The 27,522-nt window shown below is 36.0% G+C and overlaps 1 protein-coding gene across 1 annotated transcript; it reads left to right on the top strand.

Annotated features, from left to right (window-relative positions):
* Positions 1-3,344: 3,344 nt before the first annotated feature.
* Positions 3,345-5,604, top strand: LOC145131963 (uncharacterized). Its single transcript, XM_079066608.1, has 2 exons — positions 3,345-4,398; positions 5,084-5,604. The coding sequence occupies exons 1-2, from the start codon at positions 3,345-3,347 to the stop codon at positions 5,602-5,604; spliced, it is 1,575 nt and encodes a 524-aa protein (XP_078922734.1).
* Positions 5,605-27,522: the final 21,918 nt, after the last annotated feature.

Genomic DNA, 27,522 nt, shown 5'->3' with positions numbered 1-27,522 from the left:
GGATCAGCTGGTTAGTTGATCAATGCCTATCCTTTCTCTAAGGAATGGGAATAGGATGTATGCGTATTCTAATGTGTACTGTTAGGGTCGTTGTGTTGATCTTCTGAGACAAATACAGGTAGGTGCGGAAGGTAGTATAGGCAACTACTGGAAGCATATGACCCGTACTCGTAGCAGGGAAGTCACGAACCCTAGGGTTTTGTTGTTTGTAATAGCTCATATGGTATGAAATATTCCTCATCTGGTATTTTCTAGTTTTATTTCAGTATGGTGGTTACGAGGAGATTCGAGTCTGGAGTCGGATCGAGTGGACAGGATAGGCCTGAAAGATCTAGTATGCTCAAGAGTAATATTAAAATGATATTGCTAAATAACATATGATCCTAAGGGTCACACTAACAACAACTTGATACAATTGATTATTTATTAGAAATTGATTTTAATAAATATTCATAAACTCTTATAATAATTGGGAAAATATTTATTTCAAGGAAATAATTATTTTTTTAATACAAGTAACACATTATTTCATAATGTATGAATATATATGTCATGTACATCTTTTTGGACCTAATAAGCCTTTTGTCTTTTGGCAAAAGACAAAGTTTATATCTTATAAAGTTTGAGTTTATAAAATATAAACTCTTGGTTTTGTCTTTTCTTCATAAAAAAACATGAGAAAGAGAGGGAAAAAGAAGATAAGGAACATGTTTATGACATAGGGGGCAAGATTGTCTAAAGTAATTAATGGTTAGGGAAAAAGAAGATAAGGAACATGTTTATGACATAGGGGAAAGATTGTATAAAGTAATTAATGGTTAATGACTCTTGGTCCATAATTCCATTATAAATAAGAGATGAATGCTTTCATATTCTGGTCTCCCTTTTGCTTGGCCGAGAGCTCTCTTATTCCCTCTCCATATTCTCTCAAGTCTTGTTTCTTGAAGATATTTGTTGCTTGCATCCTCCCTTTAAGTCATAATCTTGTTTTGACTTAAAGCTTAAGAGTTGTAACTAGCATTACATCAAGTTGGAACATTGTTGGTGTCTCAAGGGTTCATCCTCACTCCATCAACTTCCAAGCCTCCCCTAGAGGACTCAAAGTGCTTCAAAGGTTGTTACCACTTCTTCCTTCTATGGTTGTGTTTTAAATCTTTCTGTTACTTGCAAGATGATCCTTGGTGGGTGATAAAATGTTTATGTTATTTATAAAACTCAAGTCTTCTGTTTGCCATTAGTTGTAGTTTTTGAAACTAAGTTTTAAATAAAACCCAACAATTGGTATCAGAGCCACCTTGCAAGTTTGGTTAGATTTTTTGATTTATGGAAATCTTAGTTTTTGGAGAATATGGATAACTTGTTTTGTATAAAAACAAGTTCATACATATTTTCTTTGACAACTTTATAATTGTTATTTTATGTGACAAATCTTACATGCATTTTTGTCACTTAAAGTTGTCTTACAAAAACAAAGGTTGTTTTATGTTTATATGTATTTTAGAGAGCATAAACAAGCCTTGGACCATTTGTGTTGTTGTTTGTGTGATTTGGTTGAAAAATGGTTTGCAATATTCTTTTATTCATAAACTATGTAATAAAAATAGTTAGTTTTCATTCTTGTTATTTTTATGTAATAGATTAGTTTTAGACTAGATTTATTTTATGAAAAATGTAACAAGATGAAGATGGAGGCCATTTCTTGAGGAACCATGGAGACCCACAATTTTATAAAGATTTTATAAATGTTCATAACTTTTATAAAAGTTTATAAAATTGCAACAAATGTGGTTGTCATTGCAAGTGGGAGCTTGAAGATCACATGAAGAATAAGTTGTAATATTGGGTCCCTTTGTCCCTTAGTAAGGACTTAACACTTTTGTGTTGGCTCACAAAAGTGTTATATAGTTTAAGGCTTGTTTATGTCAAATGCATGCTTGTGTTGTTTATTTTTCAAGTAAATATTTTGTGTGGTTGATAATTTAGTTTTTCACAAACCCAAACTATTTTTTGGACAAAATAAACATCACATGGAGTTTTGATTTGAAAATATAAAATATGAACATTGGATGTAACATATTCTAGCCATAAAATAAAAACCGGTTTTATAAAATTGCTAATTACGACAACTTTTGAAATATTGAATTATAAGTGTAAAAATCATGTTTTTATGACTTATTCAAACTCCAAAGTGTTATTTAATAAAAGGAAGTTTTGTTAAACAATATTAAAAGGTTCTACATGGATCAAACATAAACTTAATACTAGTTATTAGTTTTAAAATTGAACCAAGCCGAAATATAATAACCGGGTTTTTATAAGAACCTTAAAAGTGATTTTTTGAAAATTGATACCATAACATATTGGATGCATGTAGTTGTCATGATATCACATGTTTTAAATAGAATAATAAAACATTCAAATCCCTTTTTCAAAATGCAAGTCTATGCCATCCAATTTTAGAAACATTTGCACATCACTTGTATAATGTTAGTGGGATAAAGGATACCTAACCATTAGTATCATCTTTTGATGGCCAAAGTATTTTTGCGATTTTTATAACCAAGTTATAGGCCAATTGTACAAGTTTCTATAATTGGATGACTTGATTGGAAACCTCTTGTGATAAAGGTCACCTAAGCAAGAGTGTTCCAAGGCATAGATGAGACCAAACATGTCAAATTAACAAATGGATTGTTAAGGGTCTCATAAACCTAGGAATTATAAATGGTGTAATTAATACAAGTTATTTACCTTGTTAAAATTGGGTAAATGGGATAAATGATACCTGACCATTCATTTGATTTGTAACTTGGATCCTAGACTTTAAATAAATAATGTTTTTGGAAACAAAATGGTATTATTATTTAAAGAATTAAATACTAAATGAAAACTTTGTTAACCTTTTGTAGATGGCTCCACCAATTACTGTAACACATCACCCAATGAACATCCGATCAATTCTTGACAAAGAAAAGCTCAACCACTCCAACTTTTTGGATTGGCACAGAAATTTAAGAATCGTTTTCAAACAAGAAAAGAAAGACTATGTACTTGAAAACCAAACTCCCGATGAACCACCTGCTCTCCCAAAGGTTGCACATGATGCATGGCTAAAGCATATAGATGATTCACTTGATGTTTCATGTCTTATGCTTGCCTCTATGGTTCCCGATCTTCAGCGAGATCTGGAACACTACACTGCCTTTGACATGATTGAACATCTCAAGGAGATGTTTGGTAAACAAGCTAGAACCGAAAGGTTTGACACTATGAGAGCACTTCATGCCATGAAAATGTAGGAGAGTGGGAATGTGAGCACACATGTTCTCAAGATGAAAAGTTACATGGATCAATTGGAGAGATTGGGCTCTCCATATCCACAAGATTTGGCTACAAATATCATTCTGAACTCTTTGCCTAAGTCTTACAATGCTTTCATCATGAACTACAACATGAATGGGTGGGAGAAACCTATCTCTGAGTTGCACGAGATGCTAAAAACTGCAGAGAAGAATATATCAAGTAAAACTCCCCAAGTGCTCATGATTAGGGAAGTTAAGGTCAATAAAAACAAAGGCAAGAACTTCAAGGGAAAGCCACAAGCTGGCAAGGGCAAAGGGAAGAAAGCTCCTCAAAACCCACCACCCAAGAATAATGAAAAGGTTGCCAAAGATGACACATGCTTTGAGTGTGGAGTTGTCGGACATTGGAAAAGGAATTGTCCTAAGTACCTTGCAGAGTTGAAAAACAAGAAGGACGGGGAAGGCCCTTCAGGTATATCCGTTTTCATGATTGAGATGGGATTATTTTCATTTTCATCAAACACTTGGGTATTAGATACTGGTTGTGGAACTCATATTTGTAATTCGTTACAGGGGTTCAGAAAGAGTAGGGAACTAAAAGCAGATGAGATGGTATTGCATGTAGGCAATGGAGCACGAGTTGCAGTCCAATCAATAGGACATTTTGATTTATTTTTACCATCTGGTCTTTATTTGACTTTAGACAATGTGTGTTTAATTACTTCTATTACTAGAAATATTATTTCAGTTTCATGTTTGAGAAAATCTGGTTATGATTTCAAATTTGTTGATGATAACATTCACTCCTTCTTGAAAGGAATCTTCTATTTTGAGGCTAGACCAATAAATGGAATTTATGAATTAAACCTAGATAATACCTCAAACAATAAGTCCCTTTATCATGTTAACACCAAAAGGCCCAAACCAGATTTGAACCAAACATATCTATGGCATTGTCGCCTTGGTCATATAAACAAGAAGTACATATCTCAACTCCAAAAGATTAGACTTTTGCGGGCAAATGACATTGAGTCATTTGACATATGTGAATCTTGTTTATGTGGAAAGATGACAAAATCCCCTTTCTTTGGAACAAGTGAAAGGGCAAGTGTTTTATTAGGCATCATACACACCGATGTATGTGGACCTTTTAAAACAATGTCTAGATATGGTGAGAGATATTATATCACCTTCACTGACGACTATAGTCATTTTGGTTATGTGTATTTGATGAAACATAAACGTGAAGCATTTGAAAAGTTTAAATTGTTTCAAAGTGAAGTTGAAAATAAACTCGACAAAACAATCAAAATCCTTCGTTCGTATAGAGGAGGCGAGTACTTGAGCCAAGAGTTCCAAGACCATCTAAGGATGCGTGGGATTATCTCACAACTCACTCCACCTAGAACACCACAGCTTAATGGTGTTTCTGAGAGGAGAAATCGAACCTTACTTGGTATGGTTCGATCTATGAAGAGTCGAAGTACTCTTCCTTTATCATTTTGGAGTTATTCTTTACTCACCGCAACCTGTATCTTGAATATGGCACCAACTAAGAAGGTAGAGAAAACACCTTACGAGATGTGGTATGGAAGACCTCCATCCTTATCTTATGAAAGTTTGGGGATGCGAAGCTTATGTTAGACAAGAGACTTCCAGCAAACTTGAGCCTAGATCTACCAAATGCATCTTTGTATGGTATCCTAAAGATTGTTTAGGATATTACTTCTACATCCCTAGTGAGAATAAAATCTTTATTTCACGAAATGCTGAATTCTTAGAAAGCAAGTTTCTAATGGATGAGGTAAGTAGGAGGTGTGTGGAACTTGAAGAAGATCAAGAACCTCAACCTGATGCATCTTTAGTTGGTACTTGTACTGAACAAGAGGTTGTTGAAGATGAAGAGATCACTGTCCTTCAACCTACTGAAACACAAGGCGTTCGCAGATCTGGTAGAATTCATCATGAACTTGAGAGATACGAATTTCTCATTGACGAGTGCTTCGTAATGACGAATGTTGATGAGCCGGTCAGCTACCAGTATCCAATGAAAGATCCCGAATCTATCAAGTGGCTTGAAGCCATGAATGCTGAGATGCAATCCATGAGAGAAAATCAAGTATGGGACTTGGTTGATGTTCCTCCCAATAGCAAGACTGTTGGAAGTAAGTGGGTCTTCAAGAAGAAGATTGACATGGATGGCAACTTACACACATTAAAAGCAAGATTGGTTGCTAAAGGATTCACTCAAACTCATGGGGTTGATTATGATGAAACTTTTTTCACCAGTCGCTATGATTAAATTAATTAGGATACTATTTGCCATAGCTTCATATTATGACTATGAGATATGGCAAATGGATGTCAAAACCGCTTTTCTAAATGGACACTTGGAAGAAGATGTCTATATGGATCAGCCCGAAGGTTTTGTCAACCAAAAGCATCCTAATAGAGTGTGTAAACTCAAGAGATGCATTTATGGGTTAAAACAAGCATCTCGAAACTGGAATCATCGTTTTGATGATGAAATGACAAAGTATGGTTTTTTTAGAAATGAACATGAATCTTGTGTTTACATGAGAACTAGTGGGAGCTTGGTAACATTCTTGGTCCTATATGTGGATGACATATTAATCATGGGAAATCACATTCCAAGTTTACAAGGTGTAAAGACTTGGCTTGGAAAGTGTTTTTCAATGAAGGACCTAGGTGAGGCACAATACATTCTTGGAATCAAAATCTATAGAGATAGATCAAAACTATTAATAGGTCTAAGCCAAGGTACATATATTGAGAAAGTATTGAAGCGGTTCAATATGGAAAACTCTAAGAGAGGATTTGTACCCATGGCACATGGCACTGTACTAATTTCATCACAATGTCCTAGCACAAAGGCTGAGCTAGACAAGATGAAAGATATTCCATATGCTTCTGCAATTGGATCCATCATGTATGCCATGAATTGTACAAAGACCTGATCTTGCTTATGCTATGAGCATGGTAAGCAAGTTCCAACAAAATCCTGGGGAGAGTCATTGGATAGTTGTGAAGAACATCCTAAAGTACTTACGAAACTAAGGATTTGTTCCTCGTCTATGGAGGCGTGTAAGAAAGCTTAAGTGTACAGTGCTACACTGATGCTTCCTTCACAACTGATCGAGATGATTGCAAATCGCAATCAGGATATGTGTTCATTATCAATGGAGGTGCTGTATCTTGGAAAAGCTCCAAGCAGAGTGTTGTTGCACAATCCACTATAGGGTCAGAATACATTGCTGCTTCTGAAGCTGCACAAGAGGCTGCTTGGATGAAGAAATTCATTGGGGATCTAGGGGTAGTCCTTACCATTTAGGACCCCCTAGACTTTTTCTGTGACAATGAGGGTGCTATTGCTTTGGCAAAAGAACCCCGAGCACACAAGAAGACCAGGCATATTATCCACAGATTCAACTTCATCCAGTATAAAGTTGAAGAAGGTGAAATTAGTATTCGCAAAGTTCAAACTGATCAAAATTTGGCAGACCCTTTCACGAAGCCTCTTCCTCAAGCAAAGTTTGGAGGACATGCTCGAGGAATAGGACTTCACTATTCTATTGATTGGATTTGATCTATGTATTAGTATTGAATATTGGAACATTATATAACATCATGTATTGTAATGACTATGATATATATGGCATATGATCTTTTCATTAAATATTTGTTGTGTTCTTTATTAACATGTTTAATCCTTGAATGAATTTATTCACTCTAAAAACTCCATAGTCAGTTGTTATTGTGGGAGCAATAATGAAATAAGACTAATATGAAATAGGATGGTTGACAAAGCGTTGTAACCAGTTTCATGGATACTTAATAGAGAGTAAGTATTGGAGTGACCCGTTCAAGATCACTTCATAGATCGCTGTCATGAATGATACCTGATAAAATGTAATATCTGTATATCCTTAACACCTGAGATACATATTTAGGACTTGAGTGTGGGGAACGTTATGCTTTGATGTAGTCAAAAGCTGTTCTTTTGTTAGGCAGTTATAAAAGCTATTATCAGACGTGATGTAAACCATGCAAGAGGCGTATTTTGTCAAGATGGGATTTGCTCCCATTATTCGTTGAGAGTTAGTCATCTAAGGCCTGATGTAAAGTTGAAAACTTATATGAGATTGACTGTGATCTATATCTCATGATTCAACATGATGTCTGTAGCAAAGGGATAACTGATAAACTTACCTTACTCACCAATTGTAGCCTTTGGGGCTTTTGGGGAATTGGGCGTTGATGGAATGGCACTATATCATATGTTGTTGGGGGCAGTGAAATGTTCCTAGACGTTCACCACTGTCTATATCAATTTGATATGAGTCTTGCGCAAGTGGAAGATTGAAAGATCTAGTATGCTCAAGAGTCATATTAAAATGATATTGCTAAATAACATATGATCCTAAGGGTCACACTAACAACAACTTGATACAATTGATTATTTATTAGAAATTGATTTTAATATATATTCATAAACTCTTATAATAATTGGGAAAATATTTATTTCAAGGAAATAATTATTTTCTAATACAAGTAACACATTATTTCATAATGTATGAATATATATGTCATGTACATCTTTTTGGACCTAATAAGCCTTTTGTCTTTTGGAAAAAGACAAAGTTTATATCTTATAAACTTTGATTTTATAAAATATAAACTCTTGGTTTTGTCTTTTCTACATAAAAAAACATGAGAAAGAGAGGGGAAAAGAATATAAGGAACATGTTTATGACATAGGGTACAAGATTGTCTAAAGTAATTAATGGTTAGGGAAAAAGAAGATAAGGAACATGTTTATGACATAGGGGACAAGATTGTCTAAAGTAATTAATGGTTAATGACTCTTGGACCATAATTCCATTATAAATAAGAGATGAATGCTTTCATATTCTGGTCTCCCTTTTGCTTGGTCGAGAGCTCTCTTATTCCCTCTCCATATTCTCTCAAGTCTTGTTTCTTAAAGATATTTGTTGCTTGCATCCTCCCTTTAAGTCTTAATCTTGTTTTAACTTAAAGCTTAAGAGTTGTAACTAGCATTACATCAAGTTGGAACATTGTTGGTGTCTCAAGGGTTCATCCTCACTCCATCAACTTCCAAGCCTCCCATAGAGGACTCAAAGTGCTTCAAAGGTTGTTACCACTTCTTCCTTCTATGGTTCTGTTTTAAATCTTTACTTTACTTGCAAGATGATCCTTGGTGGGTGAAACTAAGTTTTAAAAAAAAACCCAACAAGGCCATGGTTGACTGAGGAGGATATTAGGGCGTTGATTTCTGACGAGGTTGTTTCTGATGTCTGGGGCCTGATTAAAAAGTTGTTTGGGTCTATCAAGACCGCCATGATGGAGTTCTTTGACGACCGTTACGCTGCACTTTATAAGGCAGCTGCAGCTATCGCAGTCGTCGCTGCTCTGGGGATTGGCGCGGGGAGAGCCTTGTAGTACCGAGACTTTGATAATACGAAGCCCTCAGTGTTTGATGGGGTTCATGATCTGATTATTGCTATGAGATGGCTGTCATATGTTGAGGTATGTTTCTTTACTTGCTCCTACCCAGCTGACCAAAATGTCAAGTGCGCTCTGAACCTTCTTCGGTCTGGAGCGAAGGATTGGTGGAGATTGGTAACTAGCTCATACACTCCGAAGCAGAGCGTGTCTTGGGAGCAATTCTCTTATATGTTCCACTCGAGATATGTTCCAATGGTGGAGCGGGAGAGGCTGCCACAATAGTATTTAGATCTGAGACAGGGGACTGAGATCACCAAGATGTTTACGGATAGAGCTATGTTTTGTCTTGAGTTTGCTGCTTCTGAGCAAGCTCAGATGACCAGGTATTTGAGCATGCTCAATACGGATATTCACCAGTTCGTATCACGCAGCACTATGGTACACTTTTGGAGCTATAGGAGGCCGCAAGGAGGTGGGAGATTGAGATAGAGCTCCAGGTGAGAGAGCGGAGGCAGGCTCCGATTTAGACACAACCTATGGCGAAGTGGTTCAAGCCCGTTGATTCGAGGCCTGGAGGGCAGAAGGGCTACACTTGTGATAAGTGCGGAAAGGTTCATGAGGGTGTTTGTCAATCTTCATCTGGTTGCCACAAATGCGGCAAAGAGGGGCATTACGCCAAGGACTGCCGTCAGCGGGCTCCGATACCGAGCACCAGGATTTGCTATCACTGTGACCAGGTAAGCCATATGAAGGCCCAATACCCATTGTGTAACACCCATAGATTCGGGCTAGTCAATTAAGATATAATAAGCGTTAAAAATGATTTTTTTATAGAAGGATATCTAGAATAAATAATCTTAACCAAAGTAATAGTTAGGGTTAACAATTGTAACCTATTTGACGTAATAAAGAAGAATTATTTGAATATTATATGTTTCATGATTATTATAATATAATAAAATATGAAAAACAAGTCGAATCGTCCGTAAATCGTAAAAATAGGTGCGCCAAAACATATATATATATATATTATTATATGTTTAGGAAGTACACGCCGTCCCGATCCCGAAAATATAAATTTCGTCGAAATCCGAATCCGTGTGAATTAGATATGATTTTTATAAGATATAAAAGTCAGTCGCGCACAACGAATGTATGACGTAAAAAGCTACGAAGAGTATGGTTGACTTTTAGCTAATGCGACCAAAATGAAAATCGTAGTACTCTTTAAAATAGGAATTTTGAGAAAAAGAATGTCAAAAACGGAGTCCGTACGAGAGAGTTATGATTTTAGCAAAATTATTTAATTTTATAAAAATATGGACAAAAATATAAATTCAAAATTAGCCGACGGAGTCTAAACGGAAGTTGTAGATCTCGTCGATAGCTACGCGTGGATATAAAGAAAGTCAAAAACGCAGTTCGTATGAACGAGTTATAATTTTCAATAGCACATTTACGTATTAAAATAAAGTGTAAATCATATGTATATATATATATATATATATATATATATATATATATATATATATATATATATATATATATATATATCATTAGAAAGGTATCGACGATGCGGTCGTTATAAGACTAGTGTTGAGTACTTTCGACATTAGTTTAGTACAAATATCATTAAATCTATTTAAAATAGTATTATAAAGAGGTGTTTAGTCATATAAGTAAATATAGAGGGTGGTTTTTGAAAATTCAATTTCTATAAATAAGAGCCTCTAGGCTCTCATATTTCTTGCACCATTCTCTTGATTCAATAAATGTCGCTATCCCGTAAGATGTGGTCTTGCAATACCCAAGATTGGGCCCTTGAGGTAACAAAAGCATATGAGGTAGCCTCTACTGTAGAGTATAAACCCAAACCACCAAACCGAATGGGTAGGGAAGCAAGTCGCCACTGTAAGTCGCCAAACAAGGGGCCACCACAAACCACAATGTCCACAATCGCCCCGCGTAATCCGTTATCGAAGAACAACGCCGCCTCCTCCATGTGAACGGATTGGCACGTCCTCAGCCCAAAGAAAATTTTAGCAATACCCATACAAGACCGAAGTAGAAGGAGCTCACTCTGCGGGTCAGACAATTGTGGAAGAAGGCGCATCAAATTCACAACGCCTTCAGCTCTCTTTATGGCTAAGTTGCTAATGAAATTAGCATCTCTACTAACAGCTCCCCCGAGAAGTTTCACCCCCAATGGCGGCCTCCCGATGCCAACCGGGATTAGCCCCCCATGCAGCTTCCTTCCATCACACGAGGGCCAAAAGAGCTCGGTTTTCTTGATATTCAACTGAAGGCACAAATTTGGGCCAATAGCATTAATGATGTGTAAGACTTTGGCCACCTCCTCAGAATCTCCAATAAGTGTGCCATCATCCCGGTACCATGCATGGAGAAGAAGCTTGCAATTGTCTTTAATATTATGCAAGAGCGGGTGCAACACAAGGGCAAAGAGAAGTGGTCCCAAGGGGTCTCCTTGTTGAACTCCAGTAGAAGACCAAATATGTGTGTCCCCTAGATATAACCTTGCTGCTTGACCATATAGGAATTCTACCCACAAGGATATAGAAGGGCACCTCAATCTGACCTCATGAAGTAATGCAGATCTGTCAACCAGGTTAAAGGCATTGGAGAAGTCCACAGTAAGCATGGAAAGAGACCCGTCATTGTGGCGTTCACTCAACACCCTGTTGGCGCTATGTAATACGGCTTCAGCGCCACCCGACACCCCGACCCCGAACTGAAAATCATTAAGATACTTGGCCATTTCTTTACCAACACCTTTCATAGCCAGCTTGGAAACCAAACATCTCCATATAGTTCCTACTGCAATAGTTCATATTCCCTTGTCAGGTTTTAGAAGCGGTGTAAGAGGAGCAGAGGCAACAAATTCCGCCAAACTCGAAGGGCAGCTCCCCTAGCCATAAATTAATCACACATGTGATATCACATATAAGGTCTTTGGCAATTGTTGAACCTTCTCCACAAAGAGCATCTAAAATGTGTTGAGCTCTCAGCCCATCTCTCCCACATGAGGTTCCTTTAGGGAATGATTTAATGCCCCCAAGGATATTCTCAATATCAACCACAAGGGGAGGTACTGAACATATGGTACTTGACATGGATGGTGGTGGCTTGTGTGGATGCTTATCCTCTAATTCCTTCGTGGTAGCATCCCCGAATGGAGCAACCCCCGAGGAACATAATACTTTCATTGCTGCTGTGAAATGCTGTAACGCCCGTAGATCCGGACTAGTCAATTTAGAGACGATAAGCATCAAAAATGACTTTTTGATGGAAGATTATTTAGAAGGATTAATCTTAACTAAGTTATATTATGTGTTACAAGGATTCCGTACATATAAAGAACGCCGAAATCCGAGTTATAACGAAGAAGTTATGACCTGTCGAAGTTTCGCGACAGAACCGGCACGACACAGCGCGACGTAAATAGTGAATTTACGTTAGAGCGATATTTGGCCTTAGCGATCTAAACGAAAGTCGTAGAATACGTTAAACCGAGAGCGTGCATGAAAAGAACGCCCAAATCTGACTTCGTATGAGGAAGTTATGATTTTTCGAAGTTTCGGCTTAGCAGTGTACAGCCCGAAGTTCGAATATGCGTATTCATGCGATGATAGTCTAACCCTTATTATGAATTACGAGTCCAGACGATGTTGTAGCTACGCATTAATGCGATGATAGTCTAACCCTTATTATGATTTACGAGTCCAGGCGATGTTGTGGCTGCGTAATCATGCGATGATACCCTAACCCTTACTAGACACATATTGAGGGAGTGATCCCCGAATTAGTATTATCTATGCGATTTAGGCGATGATCCTTAGGAAAAGTTCTTAGGAACAAACATATAAGGAAATAAGATGTAAGGAGATGAGAAGTAAATATGATATAGGATATGACCCTTACGATAATATCTTTAGGGAAGATTAAATGAAGATAATGGGGATGGGTAATTGGGTTGATTGTTTGATGATTAAATATAATAATTATATTATTGTGGGTTGAAAACCCTATACGCTCACCAGGCTCCCAAGCCTGACCCACTCAGTTTTCTTTGCATTGTAGGTAATGGCACAAGAGTATAAGTTGGTTGACTTGACGAGAGATTTTGGATTATAGACCAGTAGTTGTAAATAACTGCTGTAAGGTATATTTTATATTGTTTATGCTTTTGGTCTGTATCGGAACATGACATCTCGAGATTTTTTTCTTTAATGAAAATACATTTTTTTAAAGAAATGCTTTGATAAATTCTTATCATATTTTGTTTTGGGAACAAATTCTGCAACTCTTTTAATCAAAGGATTACTCTGATTTTATAAAAAAACAAAGCATAAACAAATCGGTCTTTTCTGGCCGTGATTTTGTGGATGTTACAAATGCCCATCAGCAACCTTACGGAGACATTGTCTGACGTTGGCGTGACCCCGTGTTCTATCCTCCTGAATGTACTCTTCTTTTTTGCCTAGTTGCTCCATCCTTGCATTGTCAACCAAGTTTTTAACAAGCTTGGCTATACCATCTTCTGTACCCCAAGTAGCTAATGGGCTTAAGATGTTACGATGTTGCAAGGACTTCCTGTTCCCAGACCTACTTTCTTGTCTATTCTTGGGCCTGAACACCTGAAGAGTACACCTAGGAAGAATTAACAATGTAACCCACACTTCAATGGACCTGGGATGAGCAGCAACCTTGGAAAGGGCTGTTTTCAAAGCCTGAGAGAAATCCATACGATCTAGATTTGTAATTAATATCTTAATTACAAATCTAGTTTAAACATAAATTGAAGTCACATTACATCTTGCAACATAGTGCTTGAATAGGATTTGGAATCGAAAATGTCTTTTAAATTATGAGTTTTTAAATTGTCTATTTATGATCACGGAATGTAATTGTCCACGTCATGGGAACTTCAATATGTTCAATTTCCTTCTTTCTTCTCCTCTCAATGTAAGCTCCAAGCTCTAAGTTTCTAGCTTTCTTCAATTTCAGTCCTTTTTCCTTAAGAATCTATTTTTTGGGTACAAAATAGAATTTAAACCATATTAGTACAAAATATATTTATATTTTACCAAAATAATGTTCAAATGTATTAAAATAATGCATAAATATATGTATAAATATGACACTATCACCCGAAAAGTATAAATAGACTCCTTAGGGTATGATTTTCGATCATCTCTTCTATTGGAAAACATTTGGCTAAAAATCTCCTCTCTTCTCTCTTTCAAAGTTGTCTTCTAGTTTCTAGGGTTTGGGTGTAAGCCATTAGAGGTAACCACAATTTTGATGCTAGCTTTCTGAAGATCAAGAAGGGATTCAAGGATATTGTTTACTAGTGTAATATCAAAGTTTGTAATCTTGACTAGTGAATTTCGATTATAGATAGGGTTTATTATAGTTTCATAAGTATGTTATTAGTTGTTAAAAGACATAGAGCCGATACGGTGTATGTACATTGTTTTTATAACTAATAAAACCCATCACTAATAGGTGAAGGCATAGTGTGTTTGAGCGTTATATATTGATGTTTAACCCTTTTTGTTGTGCGTTTCAGTATGGTAACCATCAGAGGTTCAAAAACAAGCATTGGAAACCTAGAAAGGACAGGTCCAAGTGATGAGGAGATTCGCAGGATTATTGCTACCAAGGTGGCCGTGGGGATCATATAGGCAATTCCAGAGATGTTCGGGTCGGTCAAGATCGTCCAGATTGAGGAGTTCGATAGGCGCTATGTCGCTGTCTCGTAGGCTGCTGCTACCGTAGCCACTGCAGTTGTCGCTGATGTAGGACTTCAAAGAGGAGGGACGATGTACTACCGAGAGTTTAGTAGTACGAAGCCTCCATATTTAGAGGGGACAAGGACCCAATATATCGCTTTAAGATGGATATCTAGCATGGAGGGATGTTTCTACACATTTTTGTGTCCCGAGGACCAGAAATTGAAGTTTACGCTGAACCTTCTTCATTGGGGAGCGAAGGATTGGTGGGAACTTGTGACCCAGACCTTTTCGCATGAAAAGCAAGTCGCAGTAACTTTGGAGAGTGTAACGCTTGATTGAGTGTGCTTCTTTTTGGCCCTTCATATTTAAATTTTACATTATTGTTCTTTAAAGCTAGTACACGGGGTGTACCACGTGTGTACGCTTAGCGTACTAGTGGAGGTTGGTCGCGGATCTAAGGCCTCGTATGCTAGGCGTAAGAGGGGTACGTTGGGCGTACAAGGAGGGTAAGAAAACCCTAACTTTGGGGTGTTGCACCCTATATAAGCTCCTTAAGTTCCTAGGGATGGTCTCTTTATCAGCCTCCAATGTCCTAAAAAATCTATTCTCGAAACCTAGTAGCCTATTTGAGTGTTCTTGAGCCTTGGTCTTGATTTTGGTGGTTTATGCTCCTTGAAGTGAAAGAAGAAGAAGTTGGTGGACTCATTCTTTGGAAAGAAGCTCAAAGATCCGAATTTGGCTCCATCTCTTGGTGACTTTTGAGGTATAAAGTCTCAACCTTGATCTTTGTATGATTAGATCCCTTCTTGTTTTGGTTATATGGTTCTTGTCCCTCTTTGATTGGTCTTGATGGGTTAAGGCCGTTTTAGAAGCTAATCTTGTAGATCTGAATGTTTGGAGAGTTCCTTAAGCTTAAAGGTGCAATCGTTATGGTTTTGGTGGTCTCATGCATGAATTAAGTCATTCGTTAAGTCCTTTTGAGCTTTAAGAGCTTCATTAAGCCATGCATGCACATAATGTTGGCAGCTTTACGTGATAAACCACCTTCAGGAGGTCAAATCTAAGTGTTGGAGTAAGGACTTAATCGTTTAATAGCTGAATAAGGAAAGTTGACTGAGCAGGGGAGTAAGTTGGGCGTACAAGCTCATACGCGCTGCGTACAAGCCCTAATGCCAGTAAGATTAGTGTACAAGTCGAGTATGCACCGTGTACTCATCAATTGGGCTTCGGTGTGGTGGGCTTCTCGGTGTGGTTAGACTTTGGTTGCCTTGGGCCTTGTTGGGCCATCAAATTCAAGTGTTTTGGGCTAAGGAATAGTTTTGGACCTTGGATTAAGACCCATGAAGGATTTGTGCCCAATTTAGAATAAGGATTGGGGTATCTATATGTCGAGGGCATCAGTCGAAGGGTTCAAGGGTAATTAATGGATTCAGTTTTGATGATAGATCAAGCTCTCGTGATTGTGTCTTGGATTGGTTTTATTGGTGAAGGGCATCCAGTTAAGTCAGGGCAGTAGTAGTGATTTGGGATTCTTGCGTGTTGGGGTAGCTTGTTGATCGGGAAATGCTAAGCCACTTGCAGTGGGATTAAATAATCTATGAGTAATTGATTTGACCCTGTTGCGCAACTCCCGGTTGAGTCTAACCGTTGTAGGGATGGATCTTCTACTCGAAGGATTATCTGAGCCATGTGTTAAGTATGGGCGTTCTGCATCTGGTTATGGTCAGTGAATTGTTCTGTTGGTAGCATCGAGATGATCAGGGTTGGAAGTGTTATGTTTGGTCTGTTTTCGATGAGGACTTAGCATGGAGTTGTTTCAGCGTGGGCGGTCTGTCGGGGAGTCAGACCAATATAGGTTCCAGGTTTCGGAAGGTAGAAGTGGTTTTGTTCGGGGACTAAGGGTTTGTTCTCTTCAGGATGGAAGTTTCGGTTTGGGTTCGTTTGTCTTGGGAAGGTCATTTTATGCGCAGGATTTCGGTTGCGTTCCTCTGGTTATTTGTTTTGATATGAGTGTTAGTAAAGAGTGATTTCGAGGACGAAATCTAATTTAAGTGGGGGAGAGTTGTAACACCTGGTTTCGAATTGCTTCATTATTTGGGAATGTGACCCGATCATCAGTTATCATAACGCTTAGGGCCTTAGGGAAGAAAGGTTTAGACCTATTTGGATGTGGGTGATGTTGGTTATGTGATGAAAGGGTCCGGTTTGTACTTTAGAGCCCAAGGGTATTGGTAAAGGCGTTGGTTCGGGCCTTTTATGAATTTTGGATTTAATTTCGGTTGGTTTTCAGACTAAATAAAGTTTATAGAAGTGTAGGGCTTCTTGTTACCTTTCCGTGGATATAAAGAACGTCGAAAACGGATAAGGGATGTAAAAGTTATGATCATTTGAAGTTAGAAGGGTTTGGACCAAACCGGGTACACATGGCGTACACGGGAGGTACGGATGGCGTACACGGGAATTTGGACGCGAGAGCATTTAGGAATACCCTGCGTTCCCAAGGGAACACACAACGTTCGTCAGGCCAGATTAAAACCCTAATTTAGGGTCTTAGACCCTATTTAAAGACCTTAACTCACTTCCAACCCTCATTTCCTTCAGTCTCCATCCTCTCTAACCCTAAGAACGAAACCGTAGCCTCCATTTGAGTGATTCTTGAGCTTCATAGTGGTTTAAGTGTGTTTTTGGTGCTTGAGGAGGAAGTAGGAGCTTCTTGAAGAGTCATTGATTAGCTTGTAGCTTTTGCATCCAAGCTTTATTCAGATAGATCTAAGCTTTTGGAGGTATAAAGTCTCAACCTTGATAACTCTTTCATATAGATCTAGCTAAGTGGTATTTTGTTATGGTTTTGGTCCCTTTATGGTGGTTCTTGTGAGTAGAAGTTACTCTAGAGCCTTTGAGCTTCATATTTGATATTTGTTGAGGTTATGGAGTCATAAAGTTTGGATCTTGATGAGTATAAACCTTCCATGCATGATTTGGTAGTATTTTGGTGAAGCTTGGGACTTAGGATTTTGATTTGGGTCCCATTGACTTATGCTAAGTCATAAAGTTGGAAACTTTATGACTTAAGAAGTCCCTTTGAATCAGATCTGGAAGTTTGGTCTAAGGCATTAAGGTATAAGCTTCCATCTTGGCCTCTTTATAGAGTTAGAATGCTTGAAATCATGTTTAGGTCCTTTTGGGCAATGAAAAGGCACCAAGTTAATGCTTTATGGATTAAGGACTTATTTTGAGGCATATTGGGGTTTTGGTCGTGAAAAGATTGAGTGTATAAGCCTTAAAATCGATTTTGGTCTTTGGGGCGGAACGTCGTGCGTAAGGCTGTTGAACACCGTGTGTTCTATCCAAACAGCCCGTCATCGGAACGACTCGTGTACGCGGGGCGTACCAAGTCAGGAATGTTGTGTGTTCGCTGACAGCTAAGGAAATTGGCATTTTGGGCTTTTTGAACTTGGACTATTTTGGAAGGGGTTTTGGTTGAGCTTTAAGGTAAGGCCCATGTAAGGGGTTTGGGCCCAATTTGGAAAATTGGGCCATATTTGGGCCTTGGTTGATTAATTGGCTTTTGGGCCTTTCAGATTGTAATTTTGGGCCTTAGTCTTGGACCAAGCGAGGTTAGGGGTAAAATAGTCTTTTTTACCCCAAGAATGTGTGGTATGTGGTATATTGGGAAACTCACTAAGCTTTGTGCTTACGGTTTTCAGTTTATGTTTCAGGTACTTCGGTTTCCAAAAAGGAAGGGTTCGGGTTGACTGCATGGCACACACACTTTATGTTCCGCATTTGACTTTGTTCTGGGATTTATACTCTGATTGTAATGTATCGGTTTTGAAACAAGTAATTGATGATACTTCTTCTATAAATAAAATGAAATTTTATGTCAATAATTTTTGGGATGTTACATCAACTATTTCACTAATAAGGACACCACCGCTTCAAAATCCCAACATTCGTTGGCGAGTTCCTTTTTTAGTAAAATCGTCCAAGACATGGAATTTCACTTCGACATGACTATTAGGCATAAAGTAGTTTTTTAGTGTCTAAGGGAACCACATGCTCAGGATTTTCTTATGACTATTCCTATTGACGATCTTGGCCAGTATATGTCGTCAGTTGAGTATCGTACTATTCTCAAGTATCGCCTTTTGATCCCTTTATTTCCGGTTTATGAGACATGTCCTGTTTGTCACAAGGGATGATTGGACTCCTGTGGGGAGCATGCAGTTCATTGTACAGAGCTCCCAGGTTTTAAGTACCGACACGATCTAGTTAGAGATGTTCTTTTCGACATATTTAGATGTGTTGGGGTTTCTGCCAATAAAGAGGCACATGTGAACTTTCTGACTGGCCCGTTGGAAGGACGTTCAACACTTAGACCAACGAATGTTTTAGTTTTTGGATGGGCTGGAGGGAAGCATTCATGTGTGAATCTAACAGAGGTTTCCCCTCTTGTAGGCTTGGGGAGTGGGGTTTTCATTGCAGGGCAAACTGCTTTAAAAGTTACATCATGTAAAGTGACTAAACACGAGAAAGAGTGCATGGAAAATCAACACATTTATACCTTTTGCATTTGATACTTTCGGTTTCCTTGCGCCAAGTGTTGTGGAGCTCCTTAATAGAGTCCAACGGATCATGTGTAATAATGTTATGAGTCCAAAATATATAGATGTTCTTTTTAAAAGAATTAGTTTTGCTATCCAAAAAATAGGTTGCGGCACAGTTTGTTACTCGTTTACCTACTACGTCTATTTAAAACTTTTATAGTTTAAAAAAAAATCAAGGTACGATTTTGCAGCAACTCATCTAGGAAGTTGTTTCTTCGATAGAGTTAACTGGTTCACTCCTTTAATGGAGTTCGCCATTGATCCCGCCTATATATATATATATATATATATATATATATATATATATATATATATATATATATAAGTTCAATTGAGAAAAATAAAAAAGGTTGAGAACGAGGGAATTATTCTCAGCCAATTATTTATTTTTGAAGCAAAAGCCTCCAAAGATACCAGTGTAAATGAGAAAGGAATACACATGTGTTTTCCAACAAAACATGTTTCTTTAAACTATGCTAATCATTACCTTGATATATGCAAAAACATTGTTTTTTTTCGTTTTTTTTATTTTTAATGAACTATTTTTATCGAAAAATGATTTTAAATACATCAAAATTCATAATTTTTTATTCTCTATAAATAGACATCCATATTGATATAGTTTTAAAATAAAATAAATTTTATTTTTTTTTATAATTTAAGCTCTTGTTATTCATAAGTGAATAAAAATACATCAGATTTTTACTACAGTACATTCGTTATCCACTTATGAATAATAAGTATGATTATTTTTTTTAGAATTTAAATATCATTCATATATAAATATAACATATATAAACTCTTTACAGTTACATCAGCTCTCGTCACATGTTATAATCACATATGAATAAAACGTGTATTAGTCTTCCTCACAAGTTATATTCATATATGAAAAACACATTTATCATAATTTTGTTACAGTTCATTTGTTATTCATATATGAATAAGTAGTTCAAAATTTTAAAACATGTCGTCTTTTATTAACATACTACTTATTCATATTCGAATAACAAATGAACTATAACAAAAATCTGATAAATTTTTTATTTATATATGAATATAACATATGATGATCATTAATACACATTTTATTCATATATAAATATAACGTGTGACGAAAGATGATGTAAAAAATATATTATAGGTAAAAAAGTTTTATTACATGTTATATTTTTATATAAATGATATTTAAACTGTAAAAAAGTTAAACAAACGTGTTATTCATAAATGAATAACGAATGCACTGTAATAAAAATCTGATCGATTTTTATTCACTTATGAATAACGAGAGCTGAAACTCTAAAAAAAATAAAGTTTTTATTTTATTTTAAAACTATATCAATGTTGATGTCTATTTATAGAGAATAAAAAGTATGAATTTTGATATATTTAAAGTAATTTTTTGATAAAAATAGCTTTTTAAAAATAAAAAAAAAACAAAAAAAAATATGTTTTTGTGTATATTAAGGTAATAATTAGCATAGTTTAAGGAAACATGTTTCGTTGGAAAACACATGTGTATCCGTTATCCATTTCCGTCAGTACGCCTAAGCATTTTGCGGCAAAACAAATGTGTGGCTGAGAATGATTCTCTCATTTGAACCCTCATATATATATATATATATATATATATATATATATATATATATATATATATATATATATATATATATATATATATAATCTTACATAATAAATTAATTATTTGTCAAACTCAAAAAAGAAATTGATGGTGGATCAATCGTCCTGGACCGAACTATCTTGACTTGTAAAGTGTAAACATTCGTAATTCGTTTTATACTATTGTTTTACACGTTTAGTGAATGATATAAATGACTATATCAAAACAACGTTATAGTGTTATAGTGAAAGTTATACAAATAATCATGGGGCAAATGGAAATCTCACTCAAAGTGGTTTGACGGAGGACTTTGAGTAATTTTGACTATCTCCATTTGAAAATTAAAAGTCAAACTCTAACCTCTACAATGCACATATCGTGGATCTTTAATGCATTTTTCAGTCTTCACCATAATATATAATATTTTTTAGGGTAACTTAAACCAACGGTCATTATAGATTTAGTTTTAGGTAGTCCGCATTGTATTGAAACGGGACCGGAAAATACCAGGACTGCAATTCTTATCCTCATCTTTATCGATGAATAAAATGAATCCCCATCCGTAGCCAAATGGGGACTGGTATCCCAACAGAAAATCAAAGGATTTATTTTTCTATTTTAATATGAAATATTTTATGTAAAGACAGTGACAGGACTATAATAGACAACCGTGTGGGTCACTAATCGAGTTCAATCGTGTAGGTTCAAAAAAGAAGTTGGGTTCAACCGGGTTGGTTCACCTAGAAAAATAATTGTTTTAGCATGTATAAAAATTGGTGTTTAAAGGGCCGATCACAAACTAGTCATTCCCTTATTTTTTTTTTACTAAAACCAACATATACTTGAAGTCTATGTAGGACTCTTTAATCCCACTTATGATTTGTCTTCTATTGTCTATAGTTTATAGCTTTTTTTTTCCTTCCTTTTTTAGTCAAACACATTAAGGTAGGTCCTTAAAAATATTTAACTTAGGTCCTAAACGTTTTTTTTGTATATAACTTGTTATAGACATTTTAATTTTTGGTGGGTCAAATGACCCACCTTCACATTACATAGCATCGCCACTGTGTAAAAAAAACTATAAATTTTAGTTTACCAACATAAATTTAAAAATTTACAAAACATAAAAATATTTATAAATTGTATAAAAACTATAAACAAATTTTCTACCAAATTTAAATACATACAAGGAAAATCAACTAGACAAAAAAAATCAGAGTGATAGAGTGATATTTAAGGTAAAACGACACAAACCATCGTCAAGTATTGTTTCAAGGAGGCCAGAACCTGAAGTTGTTGAAGTTGCAATTTCTCAAATCATGAAAGAATCCTTAAAAAAACCCGACGAAAGACGAAGGTGTGGTCTCTATTTCTCAAATCATGAAAGAATCCCCAAATCTTAAAAATCTCTTCCTAACCCTTGAGCAACCCTTACAACTTGTCATCTCTTTCAAACTCCTTCTACACCCATTTCAACCACTCAATCACCATCAGAAACGAAGCCACCCAAACCCCACTCTCGCTTTGTTTAACCGTCGCCATCTTCAAGCCCAACATTATTGACCTATGACCCTTGTTATTGGATAAGCTCTCGATCTATGGTATTGGTGTATATATGTTGTTTATTCCTTTTTATTTATATTTCATATTTACCCATCTGTTTGTTATTTAAGTGTGAGATAGTTATAAATTAATCTAATTCCACCTGGTTTGTTTCTTCAGATTTTTCTTCTGGGATTTTCAATATCCATATGGTATTGATTTGGTTTTTTCGGGAGTGTTTTTTCTTGTTTAGTTGTTTAGGAATAACTAATATGATTGAAGTCTGGTTTTCTTTTAAGCGTTGGAGGTGAAGACTAGAGAAATCACCGAAGCTCTAAAAGAGGGGATTTGCATGGATGAGATAAGTGGTTTGGGGATGGAAGATAAGTTGGGGTAGTTGTTAATATCTAAACAATAAAAACTAGATAATGATGAGAACTAGTCTATAAATTCAGCTATGGTGTATCTAGTTTTGTTGGAAATATATTTATATGGATTTGATGATGCAAAAGATATACATGATAGTTATAGTTGTACTGCTCATTGTAGACAGTCAGTATTGTCTAAGGAAGTGTAAATAATGAAGGGTTTTATAGGTTACAAAAACAATGTGCTTGCGAAATTTCACTTAACACTTAAGGGCACATACAACCTAAAGGATCTATGTGTTAACACTTTGAATGTAACATACAATGAACAACAAAACTAACATGAACCCTAATTGAAACACTAGTATAATCAAAATACAAGAATTATGGTTACATACCTTTGATTTGTTGTAGCAAACAAATCACTTCAATCCCTTGTGTTTGTTGGTCTTGGAAAGCTAGCACCAAAAGTCTAATAGCTTACACCCAAAACAAGAAACCCTAGAATAAGGAGGAGAGAGGAGATATGAAGGAAATTTCATTCATATGCTTATAGGTAATTTCATGAACGAAATTTGCAAGCCAAGGGGTCCTATTTATAGTTTAGGTAACTTGCACGCAAAACAAGATTTGAATTGATTAAATAATAGATTTAATCCTAATTCAAATAATTTCCTTTTATTCAACATGGAGGCTTCTGGAAACCCTAAAAGAGTTCCCAAAACCATCCATGCTTGGATGGTTCTAGAATTGCCTCTTTTGTTTAAGTATTGAACAATCCCAATTCACCCCTTGCACCTTTAATTAATTTCAGTTAATACCAAATTAATTTCAGATTAATTCTGATTAATAATTAATCAATTCTAATTGATTTCACATTAATCTATTAATCATATAGATTAACAAGTCAATTATTTAACAACTGATCTCATATTAATCTATTAATCACACAATAAATCAACAAATCAACTATCTATTTCCAATGAATATATTAATCATATAATATATTAACAAACTATTTTCCCATAATTTCCAATTAGTTTATTAATCAGATAATTATCTAATAAATAACTGTTTCTATCCTAATATCATTTCTAGATATTTTTGGTTATGAGGGTAACCCAAAAAGGACTTTGTTTCTAATTACAAGAATATATCAATTTAGTTATGAGCTTAGACACCTTAATCCAACAGTCTCCCACTTGGATAAGTCTATAACACAATTGCAAGTATAACCTTGAACCAAACATCAAAGTGTGCTTTCCAAAGCCATTGTCGAACTCTGATTCAAATCAAACGTTGGCCCTAAGATAAGTGATCGGTTATTCATTCGTTCTTCAAGATATCATGTAAATAGAGTCATGGATTAGATGATCAACCTCATGTGCATTTGCTTGTCTCCCGATTTCCCGATTTGTGATCAAATTCAGACTACAAAATTAAACACATCAATTCAGTCCGGACCAGCCCTGGTTTTTATAGATAAACTCAAATCACTAAGGGGCCCAATAATATCGCTTTTCCTGTTAAGGAAAAATGAACGAATAAACTTTGACTATATAATCATTCATTTTACTCACCAAATCATGTATGGAATTACACTTTATAACAACCAGTTACAAGATGCGTTAGAGTAAACCAATGCACAACTGATTTGCAAAATATGACTTATATATCTCTGCTGGAGGAGTAGAAGATATTATCATCTTAGAACTACTTGTGATTAAATCCATGAAGGAATCTCTAAGCGTGGTTTTATCCAATACTTAAATTCCTATTTCCAAGTACTCGTGAATATTGCAACAATATCATGTAATGTCCAATCTTTGTGAACAATCTACAATCAATTCATGACAGTCTTAATTCACTACTTACTTCCAAGAGTATGAACGACTGTGGAATTTTGAATAATAAAATTTTCAAGAAGTAAAACATACAAAGTGAAACATAATAATAAATTAATTAACTATGGTATCATACCCATTGAACATAAATAAATCTATATTATTTAATCACCATAACAATTACAAATTTATTCATTGTATAATGTTTCGAGTAATTAACAAACCACTTGATATAGATAACATCAGTCATGCCATGTTATGAACATGCATACTATGTGTAACACCCTATCCTTGCAGGTAAATTCGTTCCCTTTATTTTTAAGTTTTGATGTTGGGTGTGTATCTATGTAGGGCGTAGATAGCCTTCTACGCGTTGCGTAGAAGGGTATTTAAGAGACAGGGTTTTAATGATCTACACAGGGCGTAGATCTTGGTATGGAGTACGTACCTGCCCAGAGCCCAAACCCTAATCTTTAGGTTTGAGCCCTATTTAAGGGCTCTAACTCTCTTGAGGCCCTTCTATTCCCCCAAATGTTCCCTTTGAAACCCTAATTCCTTTTGGCGTGTTTTTGAGCCTTGAGAGTGTTGTTTTATTCATTTTGAAGAAAGAAGAAGATGGTGAAGTTGCTTGGGAGATTGAATCAGCTTCGGATCCAGAAGTTCCTTTCCCTCATCCATCTCCAGGAGGTATAAAGTCTCCACCTTGATGAGTTTTTATGATAAATCTAGTTTATGCTTAAGAATTTCCATGTTTTGTCCCCACAACCTTGGTTCTTATGAGTATGAGCTACTTTTGGCCATTAAGGTATCATTTCCAGTAGATTTTGGAGTTGTTAAGTCAAAAATGAGAGCTTGGTCACTCTCATCCATCCATGCAGTAGTTTTGGAGCTTTGAGTGACTTATTGGACTTAGGTTATGAGTTTGTGCCCTTGGTATGCATGCAAATGGATAAAGTCAGAGACTTTATCCATTGGGACATCCATCAAGTTTAGATCTGGAAGATTGGTGGTTTAAATTCTTATATTAAGAGCTTAATGATTAAATTGAGGATTCTGGGAGTACATGGGGTGTAATTCTTGCTATATAGCGCGTGGCCTTATGTTTCCTCGTTTTTTGCCACCTTAGGCTCTACGAAGGGTATAGAGTTGACTTTGACCAAATTTGACTTTAGGTCAAATGGAGTAATTTGAGTAGTAGATTGATGCTTGGTCCCTGTTTGTGGTATATGTGACATGTAGAGCCGGTATTTGGAGCAGTGATCAGTTCAACTATCTTCTAGAATTTGAGGTGAGTTTTCCTCACTGTACTCGTGGGTCGAAGGCACCAATGCAGGCCCACTAGGTTGTGCTATGTGTCCTGGTATTTAGGATGTTGCTATGTTGTAGTGACCTGTTAGATTGGTAGATTTGTATTGTCACAACTGACATTTTTGCTAGGAAATTCTATTCTCGTGAAAACATAATCTATTTTAAAACTTGTACTCTAAGTGTATATCATATCCTATGCTCAATCAAAATCATTCATTTGAAATCAAAACACACTCAAGTGGTTCAAGACCTAATACAATACACCTCATATGTTCAACTAAGGGCTGAAAACCCTAAAAATATTGGTTCAAGATTATTATGGACTAAGGATTCTCTTATTGGGCCTAATGGACCAATAAACTTTCAATTTGACTATTTGGGCTCTAATTGGACCCAAAATCATGAAACTAGATTATTTTGGGCCATGTGGGCCTAAAATAATTCATTTTATCCCTAATAGGCCTTGTTGGACCATAAATGATCCCAATTGCCCTAATGGGCCGTAAAGCCTTCTAATTGGGCTTCATAGATTCGAACAAGTCAAGAGAATGCCCAAATTTCTTCAATCCCTTCTTCATAGCCCAATCATTGGCCCAAACAAAAAAAAGAAAATAAGAGGATTAAACTTGCATGTGCCACCTCAATATTGCATGGTGGTCATCCATGCACAATAACCACCATATAACAACAAAAGTTTCATGTATTTAGACAAAATCCCTAATCTCTTCTCTCCCTTCTCTCTAGTTACGGCCTAAAGCCACTCCCCACCATCATACTTCTTCATTTTCAACACATTATACTCTCTAAATTTTCCAAAGAAAGCCTCTCAACTTCCTCTCAAAAAAATTTCGAGATTGTGGTCATTTCCAAGAAGTTTTTCACTAAGATCATCATTTTTGAACCATCTAAGTTCAAGATCTACTCAAGAAAGCTTGCTAGGATCAAAAATCTTCTTCCACTTCTTCATCAAAACTGATCCATCACCCCAAGGTGAGTTCATACCCCCTATTTTCGATTTTTACTTGGTTTTGGGGGAGAATACAAGTTGCTTTATGTAGATCTATGTGTATATGCATGAATATGTGTGTTTTTCATAACTTATTTGGTGATTATGTGCTATTTACTTCATAAATCTAAAAATATGTTAAGAATATTAAGTTTATCACTTGGATCTACATGAAAACCTTGAGAAAAGTATGTGTTATCACATATAATACATGTAAACTAGTAGATCTGGGATTTACACACTTAAAATAGTAAAAATGAGTGTTGTGTTCAAAGATCTATAAACCAAACTCAAAAATCAGCCATTCACAGAAACGTTTTGGTCCAATCTCGAATTGTTTTGACCACCTAAATGATAATATTTTTCAAAACTGTTTTACATGCAAAACGTTCAGGTTTATACCTTTAAAATGACTACTCTCACGTTTTCATACGATTTTTCTACAATTTTTGGCGAATTTTACAAAACTGCCTATCAGATTTGAAATAATTTCGGACCAGTCTGTGGAGGTGAGCAATTTCACACTTGTTAGAGGCCATTAAAAATTATGAGAAACATTTTGAACAAAGTAGACAAAATTTAAAAACTTCCAGAATTTACGGATCCAAATTTCGACTTACGATGATTTTTCTGCAAATTTTCCAACAACTAGGTCAGAAAAGCGAGAAACCAGAAAAATGT

This window comes from Lactuca virosa, chromosome 8 (assembly GCF_052849685.1).
Source record: "Lactuca virosa cultivar CGN04683 chromosome 8, Lactuca_virosa_CGN04683_v6, whole genome shotgun sequence".
Lineage (NCBI taxonomy): Eukaryota > Viridiplantae > Streptophyta > Magnoliopsida > Asterales > Asteraceae > Lactuca > Lactuca virosa.
This window is presented reverse-complemented; position numbering and strand designations above follow the sequence as displayed.